This window comes from Salminus brasiliensis, chromosome 3 (genome assembly GCF_030463535.1).
Source record: "Salminus brasiliensis chromosome 3, fSalBra1.hap2, whole genome shotgun sequence".
NCBI lineage: Eukaryota > Metazoa > Chordata > Actinopteri > Characiformes > Bryconidae > Salminus > Salminus brasiliensis.
In genome coordinates, this window is record NC_132880.1 from 13,307,372 (window position 1) to 13,324,192 (window position 16,821).

The 16,821-nt window shown below is 38.4% G+C and overlaps 1 protein-coding gene across 3 annotated transcripts in view; it reads left to right on the forward strand.

Annotated features, from left to right (window-relative positions):
- The first annotated feature begins 714 nt into the window (after positions 1–714).
- Positions 715–16,821, forward strand: part of cgnb (cingulin b) — a 35,123-nt gene continuing 19,016 nt past the window's right edge. For 2 of the 3 annotated variants that reach the window (XM_072675559.1, XM_072675560.1), the window contains exons 1-4: positions 716–882; positions 10,209–11,318; positions 12,728–12,828; positions 13,030–13,099. In XM_072675559.1, coding sequence (XP_072531660.1) covers positions 10,218–11,318; positions 12,728–12,828; positions 13,030–13,099 — 1,272 coding nt within the window. In that variant the 5' untranslated portion in view covers positions 716–882; positions 10,209–10,217. Of the gene's footprint in view, positions 883–10,208; positions 11,319–12,727; positions 12,829–13,029; positions 13,100–16,821 lie in introns of all 3 variants that reach the window. The other variant, XM_072675561.1, reaches the window with a different exon arrangement.

Sequence of the window (16,821 nt, forward strand, 5' to 3'; positions counted from 1 at the left end):
AGGTACAATGCAAAAGTATCTACTACTCTAAACTGGGATCATGTATATGTGCGTCTGGGCAATTGTTTTTAAATGCCAGTGTATATATGGAGAGTTTTCCCGATCCTTAACTTCACTACCACTCACAACCATGAGACCTCTAATTCTACACATTCTAGCCATAGCACAATGGGACCCCCTGCAAACTCCATTGCTAGGAAGGTGTGTTAAAGATGAATTTACCATCCAGATAACCACACTGTCCCGGTGGGTGTACAGTCTGGTTACTGTTCCTGAGTTCTTCACATTTATTAAAAACAACTTTGACAGGAGACTCAACCTGTAAAAAAATCAGATACCATGTTTTTTTGAGAGGGGTATTTATTTATGTTTTGAATGGCTTCCTTTGAAGCAATAAACCCAGTGATTGTGGTAAACACTCGTTAACACTCTTTTTATTAATTTTTTTTTTGTGTGTGGATTTATTTTATAAGTATAACTGCATTTAAATGTGTGGCTAAAAGTAGTAGTAGTTTTCCCCTTCAGTCACTAAACTAGAAAAAAAAAATTAGTCGTAGATTTATACGGGCGACCGTCTTTAGTGTTTGTATTAGATTGACGTTGGTCCTTGGCCAATAAACATCGCCTGCAGGCGTCTTCGAAACATTTTAGACCAATTAGAGTGGCCGGGGGCGGTTCCATGGAAAGCTGACGCAAAAGCAACAGGTTGTCGTGGAGGAAATTTGCTCTCTTTTTCTGTGACTGACAGCGGCTCGAATGAACTCTCCATCCTTTCAAATGAGAGCACACTGCAAGCCCATGGCGAGAAAGTAATGCTGGATGGGAATTTGGCCGCGTCTCTGTTCGCCATTGTTTGAAGACTGGAGTTGCCTCGTTTATCTGGTAAGGCTAATATGACGCTAATGTTTACTCAGCGCGGTCAGTCGTGTTGCTTGTTCGTGGCATTGTTGTAGCTAGCTATAGTGTTTAGTGGAGCCTCCATCTCTCTTGAATTCACTCGTGTGCCGTGGAGGGAAAAAGAGCAGAGCAGAGTGGAGAGGAGCGGAGAGGAGCGGGCGACCACCTGTTGCTTTGAAGCTTTTGCCTTCTTGCCGCTTTTTCGAATGAGGGACGAAAATGCATTGCTCGAGGCTTCTCAGTCAAGCGTCTTTAACGCAGCCTGCCCGGGAACCGAGCTGCTGCAGTCACTTCTGTCAGCCCGAGCTAGCTAACGTGCTTGTGTTTTAAAGCCTTGGACACTAAAAGGACTCGAAATGTAAACAATCGCAGTAATTTGAATAGGCCTGGCCTATATATATATATATATATATATATATATATATATATATATATATATGTTTCAACGAGTTTCCAGTCCAGTTTTTTTTTACACAGAATAAAAAGAAATAAGTCGTTTCATACAATTAAGGCTGTTTTATGGATATTTTAGGCTGAATGGTAGCTAAAGCCTCCCTCAGTGAATAAGTCACTGTGTTTCAGTCTTTGCTTGGTCAAGGCTGAAACGAGCTCCGAGTTTCGCTCCCACCACCGATACTGACAGACCTGCTGGATTGGTTTAAAAAAAAAAGTTGAAGGCTGCTGCTTGCTTCCAGCCACACACACACACACACACACACACTGTAAATAAAGCCTGTGCTAACTCACCGTGGGTCAGGCATTTCTATACTTTTCATAGGCAAATCTACAGCTACTTCTGTCCTCCCTTACAGAGATCTCATCTGTACTCGTCTGTTGCTGAATACAGGATCGTCTTACTGGGGTTCACCTGGTTTCAACAAGGAACAGGATATCAGTCCGTGATAGGACTGTATTTTGGTAGCTTTGTGACATGCAATACTGTGATCACACATTTCTATATTACAGTGTGTTTTATTTGCCTGCTCATTATTCCTTTAGAACTAAGCCAAGTGTCCGCTTCATTCTTCTCACTTTTTTATTTTACACAATTTATGAGAAACACATGATTGTGAAATCGATTAGCCATAGTCTAGTCATAGAGGTGGGCGATATGGTTAAATATGATATCGCAATGTTTAAAGATATTTTCACAATACACAATATTAAACGAAATGCATCCTATAGTTAGTACTATGCTTTTTACTCAAAATGTGTTCAGTGCACTTCATCCACTTAAACCAGACTAATCGGTGTTTGCAATGAAACGTGCAGTTGATCAGGGTTCTGCAAGCAACAAATAACAAAATTGATCACAATACGATAAAATAATGTCATATCGCCCAGTCTTTATTCATGCAGTAGGCGAACACACTCAAAACAGTCATAACATATACAGACATAAATGGTGGTGGTGGTGGTGAAGGGAATCAGATGTCTGAAGAGTTGCAATGCAGTGGATTAATGCACTGGATTTCTAAGTAAAGTGGCAGTTTTTTATTGTAGACATTACTACCTCTGGCCCATTCCACCACCACTGTGAAGAAAATCTGATTTGGTACGTTTCTCTTCAAACCCTGATGTGAAACTCTGAATGACTTTCTTTCTTCAGTGACTGTTATGGAGACATAGGGTGGCTCAGTGGTGGCTCAGCGGTTAGAGCGCCAGGCTGTTGATAATAGGGTTGTGGGTTCGATTCCCGGGCTTGGCAAGCTGCCACTGTTGGGCCCTTGAGCAAGGCCCTTTACCCTCTCTGCTCCCTGGGTGCTGGAGTTGGCTGCCCACTGCTCTGGGTGTGCGTGTGTACTCACTGCCCCTAGTTCACTAGTGTGTGTGTGTGTGTGTTCACTACCACAGATGGGTTAAATGCGGAGGACACATTTCGCTGTACAGTGACAAATATCTTTACACTAAAACATTAAGAATGTTTTTTAACTGCTGCTGTAAAGTTTTGTTGATATATTGTGAAAGGTGGCCCTGTTTGAAAAAAGTATACAAGCATACATCAGAAACAATGTATGCTGTTTTAGTAAAAGTGACCAGTGGAAATGGTTTCTGGAACCAAATGGAAACTTTCTTCTTTACTACTGTCAGCTCGGAGCACAATGGCTGTTGAGAGTTCAAATGGCAGCCTAAGGGTACAAATATTGTTAAAGAAAGTGAAACATCACCCAATAAACTGTTGCATGTTTTTTTGACTGTGTTAAACTCAGCAATACAGAATAACAATTTCACTGAACATATTTTGGGTACATAAAATGTTATGCTTTGGTACATAAAGGTTCTACACATGGAGGTTCGAGAATATCCAAGAGTAGTAAACTCCTGGAGGTATCTATTTTCATGCTGCAATACCAATGCATATTGCCCAGCTGTAGGTACACAGTACTCACAATAACTTGTTAGTGCTAAAGCCTTGCTGATGTTAACCTTTTGTGGCCAATACTGATTTTAGTGGAATAAAATTCCAAAACTGATAGTGTCAGCTGATCAATATTATGTTTCTATGTTCACATTTACATTTACGGCATTTAGCAGACGTTCTTATCCAGAGCGACTTACAAAAGTGCTTCGCTATTTACTCAAGAATAACCTCAGCTAGTTTGAATAGAGTACAAATTCAAAGATACCTCAAGTTTAGACACTACTAAACACAAGTCAATAAGGAGACCATAATACACTACTCTTCGCCCAAGTACTCTCGGAAGAGGTGGGTCTTCAGTCTGCATTTGAAGACAGCTAGCGACTCTGCCGTTCGGACACCCAGGGGAAGTGTTTTATACTACTTTGGTGCAGGACAGAAAAAAAGCCTGGACGCTTGTCCTCCATGGAGCTTAAGGGCTGGTGGGTCAAGCCGAGCCGTACTTGAAGCTCGAAGGGCTCTTGGTGCAGATTGGCTTTAGACCATTGCCATCAAGTACACCGAAGAACATTGAAGACGAACCGTGCTGCTGCATTCTGGACAAGTTGCAGGGGCCTGATGGTGCGCAAAGGGAGACCAACCAGAACAGAGTTGCAGTAGTCGAGTCTTGAAGTGACAAGAGACTGAAAAAGCATCTGGGTGGCCTCTCTAGAGAGGAAGGGGCAAATTCTCTGGATGTTATACAGGAGAAATCTGCATGGCCGAGTTAGATTTGCAACATTACTTGAGAACGATAACTGTTCATCCATGACTACACCAAGAAGGTTGGAAAGAAAGGATGAGTTGAGCGTCATCGGTGTAACAGTGGTAAGAGAATTCATGGGAGGATATTTTTACCAAGAGAGCTAGTGTAGAGCGAGAAAAGAAGAGGACCAAGCACAGAGCCTTGTGGAACGCCAGTGGAGAAACTACAAGGAGTGGACGTTCCCCTGCCATGTTACCTGGCATGAGCATCCCTGAAGGCATGATGCAAACCATCGCCATGCTGAGCCGGTGATTCCAAGGCCGGCAAGGATAGACCCGATGAAACCCTTTGCTTAGTGACTTATTATCAGTTCTTCATTTGTCAGTTCATCTTCAATACGGGTATCAGCAATGATACTGGTACTTCAATACAGGATTAGCAATAGAAAGCATTGAGACCCTCAAGGTGTGTCTAAATTATTTCTTGCTTGAGAAAAGCAGTAACAAAATCTGTAAAGGCTGTTTTTAGAAGGATGACTGACCTGAAATGTCTGTTAAATGACTACAGTGATGTGTACAAACCAGAGGTAAAAATACCTTGCATGATGTGGCCATGCTCGATGTGTTGCCTTTTGGCTCTCGTGGCTCAGTGTTTAGACACTGTAATGGTTTTATCCACACATTCTGTTTACATGTTAGACATGTTTTCACTGCAACTCGAAAAGACATAGAAAATTGTCACTGTTGACGAAATTAACAGCGGTAGTAAAATGGTGTTCCACATGGATTATCTGTAATTCGTTAAACAACAACATACATAGACAATAAAGACAACAGACAAATACAATACCACAATGAAATTGCTGGATTTCTGCGTTGATTACTAATAAATTGTGGTACCTTTTGAAGGGTGTGCAGTACATTCCTCAAATTACTATAATTCCTATAATTACTATTACAGTTTTCTATTATGTTTTTGTATTTGACTGATATTTCAAATGGATATATAATATTTTATTTTACTCTTCTGGAGAATTCCAGTGATACTACAGTGTTACAATATACAAAATGCATTTGTTACACTTTACAAATAAATGTTAACATTAGTAATGTTAACATATAAGAGTGTTTCAGTTCTTGTTTGAGTGATTTTTACTGATTCTTTTCCCACTGTTCTGTGAGATTCTTGGGACATTTTGCAAGCCATGATATTTTGACATCTATCCACAGATTCTTAATGATGTTTAGTTCAAGTGACTGTCAATAACTTGGCATTTTCAGCATGTGCTTCTTGAAGTAGTCCATTGTGGATTTTTAGATGTGTTTAGGATCCCTGTCCTGCTGTAGAAAACATTCTAATTTATATTTTACATAAGGTGTGACATTTGCATCCACAATTTGCTGGTACTTATTTTAATCTATTCTTCCCTACCAGTGAAATCTTCCCTATGCCACTGGCTGCAGCCCAAGCCCAAAGCATAATCGATTTGCCGTGCTCAACAGTTGACGTCTTCTTTTTCACAAAATTCTCTACCCTTTTTTATCCAAACATTCTTTTGTTTAACTGTTAACTGCCATGTTTTTGCATTACGAACAGAGGCTTTGCTATCTTCTTGGGACTTTTTCCTGTTTTGTGGTCGGTTATTTTAATTTTCAGACTGCTGAAAATTATCTGTATACCCAAAGGTGAAATTTGCATCACCTGCCCTTGTCTTTTTTCACTTTAAAAATGTAACCTCCCCCCAAACAAACAAACAAACAAACAAACAAAAACAGCAATCTTGAATGTTTTATCTTTAACTTTACCATTGTCTTTCACTTTATAACCATTTACTGTAACTGAAGTTTTAATATAATATGTTAATATAATGTATTTAATGTTATATCTGTATTTGACAGTGGACTACTATACTTTGGTATAGTATCAAGACATTAGCCTACACAATATCCAAAAAGAGGGACTGCAAAAATGGCTGTAATTCCTAAACAGTTAATGCAGTATTTTTTCATAACCTTTTCAAATAAAACTCAAAGTCTGCAGTTCAGTCACATCTCGATTACTTCATTCCAGGTCCATTGTCTTGGTTTACAGAAGCAAAATGACAAAGTATGCATATGGATTGCTTCATATTTTTACTTCTTTAAAGTGTGATCAAAATTAATATAACATGAACTGTGTTTAAAGGAGGGTGGTTTAAAAAACAACAACAAACAACTAGCCACAATTTGTCACCACTACACTGGGCAACTATAAGGCTGAGCTATAGCAGCAATTTGAGAATTGAAAATGACTTGTTGCCGTTTGTAAAATTGCCATTCTGCAGTTTAAATAGTTAATTGTTTAGCCAGTTTATAGAGGAAAAAAAGCACATCATGACATTATCAAATAGTTATTTCACACATTTAATTGACAAAATAAACCTAGCGTACACCGTCAAGTGTATCAAGAATGCAAATTATTATGGAGGACAGTCAGATATTATTAGATATTAATACATTAGCGCATTATTAGTGATTTTAAATGTGGGCTGGGAAAGAAAATATATCAGTCCAGTAAGTCATATTACATTTAATAGTTTTCAGCTGGGTTGAGCTGGACGTCACATTATGTAGTCTACTAAAAAGTATTTATTTAAAGCTTATCTTGCCTAAACTGTGTGGCCGTATTATCTATGAAAACACCAGATTGGATGGGTATTGGTGATCGGTACTCAGCATTGAAGTAATCTGGGCCAAAAAAATCTGGACATCACTATTTTACAAATTGTCTGTCCTTATCCTTGATCTGCTTCTCGAAACCCTACTGCGATCACATGGAGCTGCACATGTTTTGGGAAAATGTCTGGAATTCTGACTATGTGTGCAAGACAATGGCTTATTATGAGTGGCTGATCAAGCCTAATTCCTGACTGGGTTGCTGCCTTTTACAGTGTAATGCAACCCCCCCCCCCCCCCCCAATTATACCTGGTTATGAATTAATAGCCAGGGTTCACTGATTGGTGAGTAAATTCCTGTCCTGTACTTCCTGTCAGTGAACGCTTGGTCACTTTAGTGACCATTGTAACTGGATAGTTCTCAGAGAATGTGTTGGCAGTAATAGACACCCACACATACACACAAACACACACAATGTGTTGTTTCTGCTGGTGTTGGTGTTGAGCAACAGCATGAATTTGTAGTTATTTTCTCTATTGATAAATATCAAAACTTAAAGCAACATTATGCAGCAGTTTAACCTTTAAATAACAGCATCAAAATAAATGTGATGGTACACTGATTACTAATAGAAAGAATGAGGTCATTGCCTCTCTAGACCGGAATACTTCTACAAGACTTTGAATGAGCTGCACGAGACCTCTTATGAGAACTGTGTAAACAGTGAGTCATATTTCTGTAAAAATCGATCTTTTTAGTCGGTTGACATAATTCTTTCTTTCCCACTTGTCAACAAATGCATGAGTACAGCTGCCAATGAAATGGAGCTCGAAGATGTGGCTTGTATTTACACCAGTGGTGTAAAAGTCAGTTACACCTTTTGCAACTGTAGGGGAAGCCCAGAAGCAAAAACTACCAATTGTCACATAATGCTGCTTTAACTGCTGCATGTTTAATTTAGCTAGTGCTTTAGATTGATTTGTAGTTATAAAAACAGAAATAGTCAATGTCATTTTCTTGTGCATGTTTGCAATACTTTGTAAAGCTATGTCATGTCTTAAGACGTATAGCATAAAGTGCTAAAATGGATTTAAAAATCAGCCACCCTGCTATTGCTGAAATGTTGTGACATTGTACAACAGTTCTGTATCACTAAGCACCACCTACACATAACACACTGCCAGCTCTGACTCCAGTGGGATGGCATGTAGAGTGCAGATGCGTAAGAACAAGGCAAAACAAACATAGGGGTTGAACAAGTTCACAGAGAAGATAAAAGGCGAGAGCCCTTCCTGCATAACTACAAATGCTTTATGCTCCAATGCTTTTGGACAGTAGGATGACTTTGCCCCAGGCCCCCTTTGCCTAAGATTTTAGAATTCCAGCACATTTTTTTTGTAGACAAAATTATGAATAGCTGTTAATGTAAATTAATGTATTTGTAATGTAACACTTACTAGCTTATTGTGTGTGTGTGTGTGTGTGTGTGTGTGTGTGTGTGTGTTTGTATGGAAGTCTGGTAATGACTGAGGAATGGGAATAGTAAGGAATGTATCCAAACCTGATCTAACCAGCTGCCACACCTATTGCATCGACCCACTGACATACATTCTTTTTTTTTTCTTTCCCTTTTTCTCAACACATAACAAACATAATGGGGGTAAAACATTCAACATACAATAGCTGTTGGTTAACTCATAGCCGTGGGATAGAAAACATAGTGTTAACTATTATTTACGGAAGCAATTGTATTAAGAAGGCTAATCAGTAATAGAAAATGGCTTCAGGCAAAACAGTTTTACATAAAATGACCATAGTTCATCTGTTAGACCATCTGTTTTGTTTATTATTAGAAAAGCTTTTTTGCAGTCAGGTTTGTAATTTGCCATTGTACATTACCTCATAAAATAAAGCAATAAGAATGTGACAAAATTGAAATTGTGATAAAATTAACTCATTCGTGATTCAAGGGGTTTAACAATTACAGCAATTTTATGCATAGACCCCAACTGGCTCAAACAAAATTGGACAATGAACTGATCAGCAATATTAAAGGTTCGGAGTTGACTGAAGAAAGACGGTTTAAAGTATAGGTGGATAAAGACCCAAAGGAAAAAAAGCCTTTAATGTTTTTCATGACGGACTGCACACAGACTGCACATTTTCATCATTTTATTTATATTTGTTCAATTGTCCAATTACTTCTGTAAAAATGGAGAAACTAAAAATGTAATTCCGGTAAAATGCTTTAAAGAAATGCTTTAGTGAAATACACACACAGAATAATAGCATGGCTGGTTGGAAGCAGGTTGGGCATGGCTGGTTTACTCTCCTAGACTTTTAGGCATACAAATGACATCAACTTCGTCTGAGGTTTCTATAGCTGTATCTGTCTAAAGGTGCAAATTAATTATATAATCATATATATAATCTATAATCTATATAATATAAAATCTATTGTAATAGTACTCAGTAAAGTGTTTATGCTTTTTTTTTTTTAGATCATTTTCAGTTTTTCATGCCCATGAAGCTTTAATATAGTTCTGCATTATAAAAAAAAGCTTACAACCAAGCTAAAACCAGCCCAACCTGCAAAACCGAAAGACAGAAAGCTAGCTAAACCGTGTCTCTTTGTGTGTCTGCTCTTCATTTGCCTGTGTCATTTGTTATTTGTCTGTCATTTGTTGGTTGATTCACTTCTTAGTCTGTTTGTCTTGTGTGGAATTGTGTGGGTTCGCCCATTCTTTCTTCTGCCCAGCCATGCCATTATATTGTGTGTGTTTTCCCTAGATGGTGATTTGTACCTTTGATTAAAGCATTGCCATATAAAAGATGGATTTTTTGCGGCGGTTTGCAAGACCACTTTCATATGGGAGTCTGGAAGTATTACAGGGATGTCTGTGAAGTATGCTTATTAGAAAATGCTGCACTGAGGGCTTGCAAGTGGCATTCATGTCTAAGCTTTGGCCCTATAATTTAGAGAATGTGAATTTGATCACTGGTGATTCTATACTGTGGCAGGGAGCCCTATAAAACGGACTATAGTGGGCAGTAGTCTATTGCAGACTGTGTCTATTAACTGATATAGCAGTACTGTAATGTTCCGCTCTATGCACGTTCACATGTACAAAGATGTTGCATTAGCAATGATTGGCTTCATGTGACTAGCAAGAGGCACATGCTAGCACTGGTTACTGCTGTTTGTATTTTGATCCAATGAAAGTCATAGTAATGAATTATTGTATATAACTATAGACACTATTAAGGAATATTATGTGGTGGTTTTTTTCATCCAAACATAATTGGGTGTTTACCATAACACTATTATACACCATACATATATTTTTTGTGTTTTACAGTGTTCACTGGGACTGTGTTCTAGATACCTTTAGCAAAACAGCATTCATTACATAAAACTGACTCATCCTTGTATTCAAATGAATAAGGCAAAAGCAAACAGCTTACACCCAATGAATCACTGTATGTTGCTGCTAAACCATGTCTCACCGAACTTCAGTCCACTCATTAATTAATGTAACCTTGCCTTTACAGTGAGCCGCAATGAGCTCCCTCTCAGCAGACAGAAAGCCTCCTCTGGACTACGGTGTCCAGATCCGCTTTATCAAAGACTTGGATGACACCGGTGGAGGCTATGCAGAGAGGAGTCGAGGGGCTGGAGGAGTGAGTGGTACTGGTGGGGCTGGAACACCCCCATCCAATAAATATGGAGTTGCAGTAAGAGTTCAGGGCATTTCAGGACAGCCCTATGTGGTACTGAAGGATGGGGACAAGGGGGACTCTTATGGGGTACAGCTGAAGACCCAACCACAGGCACAGACCGCAGCCCCTGGGCATTCTTCCGCAGTCAGCAACCTGCCTAATGTTCAGCGTGATGGAGCTCAGACTCCTAACCCTTATGACCCAGTTGGGCAGTCAACCTTGCAAGAGGAAGAGACTGGTGAATATGGGAGTCCCTTGAGGAGGCCACCTGGTGATGGACAGGCAGGGAGTCAAGGAGATGTGGAGGTAGCAACTGCAGAACATCCCATCTCTGCTTCTCCAGCCAGTGGTTTGGAAAAGAAAGACTTTGGAGAGCTGAATGAGGCGGGGCTTAGACGTGTTGGGCAGAATAATTTTGGAACGGCTGTGAATGGGGCAGGATTAAATGGGCCACTAAAAAAGGGGTGTGCCTTTCCAGAATCTTTCCCAGAATCTCCTAAACCGGTCACATTAAAGGAAGAGCCAGTCGAAGCCATCGACACTAAATCTTTAGCGCCTATTAATAAGCTCATCAGTAAGTTTAACAACAATAGCCCAAGCAATGCCACGTCTAGCATGCCGAGTCAGACTAGAGGGCGCTCTGGAGCTCGAACACGTCTACAGTTTGATGATCGAAAGCGCTCTCGCAGCTTGGATGCCCGCAAAGAACAGAAAGAAGAGCCTTCATCCTCACCAACCATAAACCCCTATGCTCCTACCATTACCCCCACCACAGCCTCCACTCTGAACTCTCCCAAACCAACAACTTACAGCAGTCTTGGACGAAACTCTTCCTCTGTCGCCAAGGTACCTGCAGTTCCTGCCTCAAAACCACCTACGTTTAATCAGTCACCAAAGAACTTTGTTGCCAAGGAAATACCACCTTCCATACCAAAGAAGCCGGTAAGCAGTTCTGTAAATTAAATTATGTGCAAAAACACCTTTGCAAACTGTCAGGCTGTGAGTAAGCATGAGGTTGTCTTGTAGCCATGTCATAAACAAACACTTTCTTGGCATGGCCTTTCTCTGCTCTTAGCAGATATCTGTAATAGGCATAGGCAATATAATAATACTTGCTGCTTAATTATAATAATTACTGAGCATACTGAAGATTGCAGTAGTACTTACACTGAACAAGTATGTGTTTTATTAAAAAAAGAACATAGTCTGTTTTAATTGGTTCTTAATTCAAAGTTGGGCACAAAGTTTTTTTGTTGTTGTTTTAATTATGTGGCTCTAGCGGTGCATTATCTTCCAGCTTATGAAGCCTCAGAAACATGAAATTTCAGTGCACATAAGATGCTTTATGAAAATGTCTGCAAGTTTTATAATGTAATACTTTTGCTATATGACCTGTTCCTAGATAGTAATAATAAGGGACACAGCAATCAGAACATACTAAACATGCCTTGTGAAGCGTCTGTTTACAGTAGTAGTAGAAATTAAAAAGGGAGGAGCTGCCTGTTCCTTTTTGGTCTCACAGACTTACAGAATAAAAATCCTGAGCCCAGACAACACTATGCCAAGGTCAAGCACAATTATTAATTTTAGTGACAAATAGCAATTTGGTACATTACTTTAACTCTATAAATAAATATAACAATAAAGTAATGTGTAAGTCAAGCTTGATGTCTCTACATGGTGAAGTATATGGTTTATTAATTCAACAATGGTATCGGTATCGAGTATCGGCTGATACGCAACGTTTATATAGCTATCAGTATCGAAACAGAAAAATTACAATTGGTGCATCCCTACTAATAGTGCATTAGACATATAGACTGCATACTGGAGCTATATGTACCAAACATTCTTGTATGTATTAGCATTGCTGAAGAGCCAGTTGAAGCTCTTCAACTTAAATTTCAGCATTTAATCGTTTTGTCATTAATTTCATGATTTTTATGACATTAAAAAATATATTGTTCAGTGTTATTCAAGCCTTCACACACTGCACTGCACTAAACCCAGTCAGCCAGGTCTAAATATGCTTTCTTTCAGAAACATGCAGATGGTCAATATTTTAGAAGTACTAATGAAATCCACAGTATGCTCAGAAAAATTACATTGTTACATTTATCATCATCTTCTTGTTTGTCACAATAATGATATGCTGCATGCGCAACCATTCTGTAAAACTATGTATTACACACCAGTTGCAGTCTTCTTCGTATTTATCTGTGCATTATGCTCTGAATTATTCTATATTTTAGATTTGTTTTCAGTAACTAGGCACCAATCTGGATTCCCTACTGGCATAACTAATATATGTTATGTGCCAGCCCTGTAAAAGCCTCTTGTCTCGATTTTAGATGACCCCTGAGCTTCTGCGGAACCAAAGTGAAAGTACAGGTTCAATGAATGAAAAGGAAGCTCAAGTAAAACAAGCTATCTACAACATTCTCAGAGAGGGGTAAGCTAGTCCTCCTTCCATTTACATTAAATTAGTAACTGTCAAAGATACTGTTTTAGTGGTACTCACTGAAAACCCCCTGAAACCATGACAGTGTCCTGTTTACTAAAGCTCTTTTAACACGTGTTTTGTCTTAAAGAGAATGTGTTTTCCTCCACTGATTCCTCATTTCTGTATTTTCTCTATTCCTCTCCCTATCAGGTCTATTGAGAGTGAGCCGGCCCTAAGACGCAAAGCGGGCCTCATTCATGAACGGTTCAGTGAGGTGAAGGTAAGTGTGCTCGCATTCACAAATCAATTTGCATTTCCTAGCACTGAATGGAACAGAGCTCTTTTGTCAGCATATGTGAAGGAGGAAGCTATATTCAGAATGACAGCACGTCTGTGTGTGTGTGTGTGTGTGTGTGTGTGTGTGTGTGTGTGTGTGTGTGTGTGTGTGTGCGCGTGGGAGTGGTATTTCTTGACTATTTGTTTGCATAAGCTCTCCTGTATGTGAATCATCCCCTTGCGGTAGCTTGGCAACCGTTGCCCTAATGTGGAAAGCTGATTAGGTGCTTGTGGTAAGAGTCTTTGTGATGCATCAATAATTGAGTTAGAGCAGGAACAAGTAGCTTTGAGGGGCGGCTCCTCTTCAGTGTAGGGATGCTCAAATATCTGTGATGCAGTTTTAATGACTTTTTGATACCAGGCCTCCTCTCTAGTCGCATGCCACTGAGTGTCCATTCAGGTGTAGTAAAAGGCTGTGCTGCATGGTGCTGCTGAAGCAGCTTGTAAAGAGGTTAATTAGCACTGAGTAAACGGGACACAGCACTTTGTGGTGTTTACTGCATGGCAGGCTCTGTCTAATAAGTTATTAGTTGAGTTATTCGTAGATGAGTGCTTTTCTGAGTAATGGAACACAGACTTTAAGTGATGGCACAAATAAAAGTGTAGTAAAGACTTATAATACACCCTTGGAGTCATTAGCACCCTATTATTCTAAAGTGACTTATTGTTATAGGTCTGTTTTTAGTTATTTGAGTATATGATCATCCAAACACATAGAAATGGTAATTGTTAAAGGGGTGTGCGATATTGACAAAAAAGTGATATCTAGATATTTTCTGGGATTTGGCCGATAATGATAATTAGACAATACTTTTCATCCTTCAAAATATGTTTGTAAAACTCTTGCATTGCGCTACCTTGTTCTACTTATTTATTTACTTAAAACAGAAGCATTCAAGTGAAAATAATACAAAAACAGTGCAACTGTTACTGACATTATAAACTTATAATCTTTTTTTCACATTCAATTGTAATTAAAATGATTGTACTATATTTATTACATTATATTTATATAATGTTATTAATTGATATTTTCAAAGGTTTTAAGTTTTATCATTTTATATTATGCATGTTTAAACATCTTAACAAATACGTGCACCTTTACCTTAACAAATTCAAGATCTGTTTCACTTAAACTGTAAATTATATGAATGCATTGTTTCTTATAGAAGTATACAGGGGTCACACTTTCTAGTGGCGTCATATTTTGTTACCCCTCTACACTTCTAGAAGAAACAGTGCAGTCACATAATCTGAAACTGTCACAGTTTATGATCCAACGGTTTTTATAATCTTCATATTCAGCATGGAGGTTAGTTCCCAAATGGTGAAATAAATTCTTTGTCGAGCTGCTGTCTTCAATTGGAGCAGATTTTCGCCATGGTTTGCAGAAGGCAGTCTTTTGAGAAACATTTGTCTTTGTAAAGCAAAACTACCTAACCAACTAAATCTAACGACGCAGACTGGCAGGGTGTTTGTGTTTTTTCTCCTAGCCCAGTTTGTTCTCTCATTTTCATTCCAGTCATTCCTAGGCAAAACACTAACTTGTGTTGCTGTAAACTTGTAGGCTATAGTAGTCTGTCCTATTAAGCAACAGGGCCCAGTGAATGTGAACTCTTAAGGTGTGTTTTTGAGTGGTTTCCGCAAAGTGAGTGACCTACTCGATAATGTCTGCTTGCACATTGTTAAAACAACAATTAAGATATTATTAGAGACGATACAAATTGCACACCCCTAGTCTATGTTTTTAGTTTTATGGGCCTGAAGTACCTTATGGACTGTGGAAATGACAAGCTCCTTTCACATTCAAAACCTGGGACCCTCTTAGGATACCTTATGTTCGGGTTTTCCTTCAGTTACACATACAGTTCTTAATTTTACTCTGCATGATTTAATACTGGACTGAACATTTGTTAAACAGAATGTGATGTCCACATCATGTCTGTAAATTGTACAAGGTCATAGACAGGTAAATTGTTCATGAATCAATGGAGGCCAGTGGCCTCTTTTTGTTTCTACTTTTAGGCTACTAAGGTTAAGGTTTGTGACTACAGGTTAAATACTTAAAAAAATCAAGATACTGTAACTTTATATCACTTCTGGCTGGGAGTTTGATGCTCACATGACCTGCCTGAACTGCAAGGAAGGAAACATGCAAAGGAAGGACTGACATGCAAAATGACCTAGCACTTTTTCCCCTCCCCTTCAAATCTTAAAATCTGCTAATGTAACTTTAGGCTAATGTTCTTTCTGTTTGTTTGGTCCTTTGCCCCATTCTGGAGAATCTTTAGGCTGCCACATGAGTGTGTAAATGATTGTAGTTTTACATGTACTTTTATTACAGATAAAAAAATATGGAATAAGGAAAAACTTTAGTTTTTGGATTGATCACTTTTGGCTTTTCAAAGCATGAAAAATATTTTTGCAAATGAGATTTGTGTTACACAGAAACATTCTCCTCCTTTAAGCATCCCTAAAACCTAACATTGTAATTGTTTTCCCTGGGGGTCACAAGTACATTGTGTTGTTATAAATTAACAGTGGCCACTAGCAACTAATAACATACTTTATTATAAATTATAAAATTGTAAATATTATATTGTTAGCTTACTGGTCTACACAGTGTCCAAACTCACCGCAGATGGCCTTTAGCATGTCAGTGGACATTATCTGAACATTTGTACTATAGAAATAATTTTAGTTTGTTATTCATATAAAGTACAATATAATATACAATATAGGGGCCTAGGGTTTTGGGTTCGATTCTCATTCTGGTCAATGTCTGTGAGGTGTTTGGTATATTTCCTTCCACCTCCCAAAAAACACTCTGTAGGTGAATTGACTAAGCTAAATTGCCTCCTTGCGAACAATGATTTTATGTAAGCCCTGGACCTACCACAACCAGGACCAGGAAGAAGTGGTTAAAAAGGATGGATGTATAAATAAAGCTAATATGTAGTTAATATTACAAATAGACTCCCTCTACTAGTAAATTGACATTTATGTTTGTCTTGGCTGCTGACTGAGGAACAGCATACTGAAATCCAATTTGACTCCAATATATCATTCAGCCTGTCTCGCTTTAGATGGAGCAAGACCTCACTTAAGAAAAAAACATTTTTTTTTAATTCTCTGATATCTGTTTGTCTGATTCTAATGAAGACCTACTACAGAGACATATTGCATATTTGTCATGTTTTTAGATCCAGAGCAACTCATGTGCCTTGCTTGTAATTCATTTAGTCACTTATATTTAGCAGGCTAAATATTCACCACAGGGGGGGGCCCTTCTCGAATAGTCTTCAGTGATTTGTTCATTGTAATGCTATGTTCTTGATTTTATAATAAACATTTTATATTATCATATATTAATAGGACATGCACATTATTTTGAGACATTTTAAGCTTAACAGTCAGATTACATTTAACAGTAAGCTTGTTTATAAACAGGCAGTCAAATGGTAGCAATGGTGTGTAGCAATTAAAATTTGTGGCAAAAAAAAGAAAAATGGCTAAACTGTAGTAATAATTGTCAGGACCAAAACATTTTTTAAATGGTATGGACCATTTATTCTTTGTGACAATGGGACAATATGGGACATCTGATGTTTATTTATTATAAAATGACTGGATATTCACTATGATGACTGATGATGTATTTTAAGA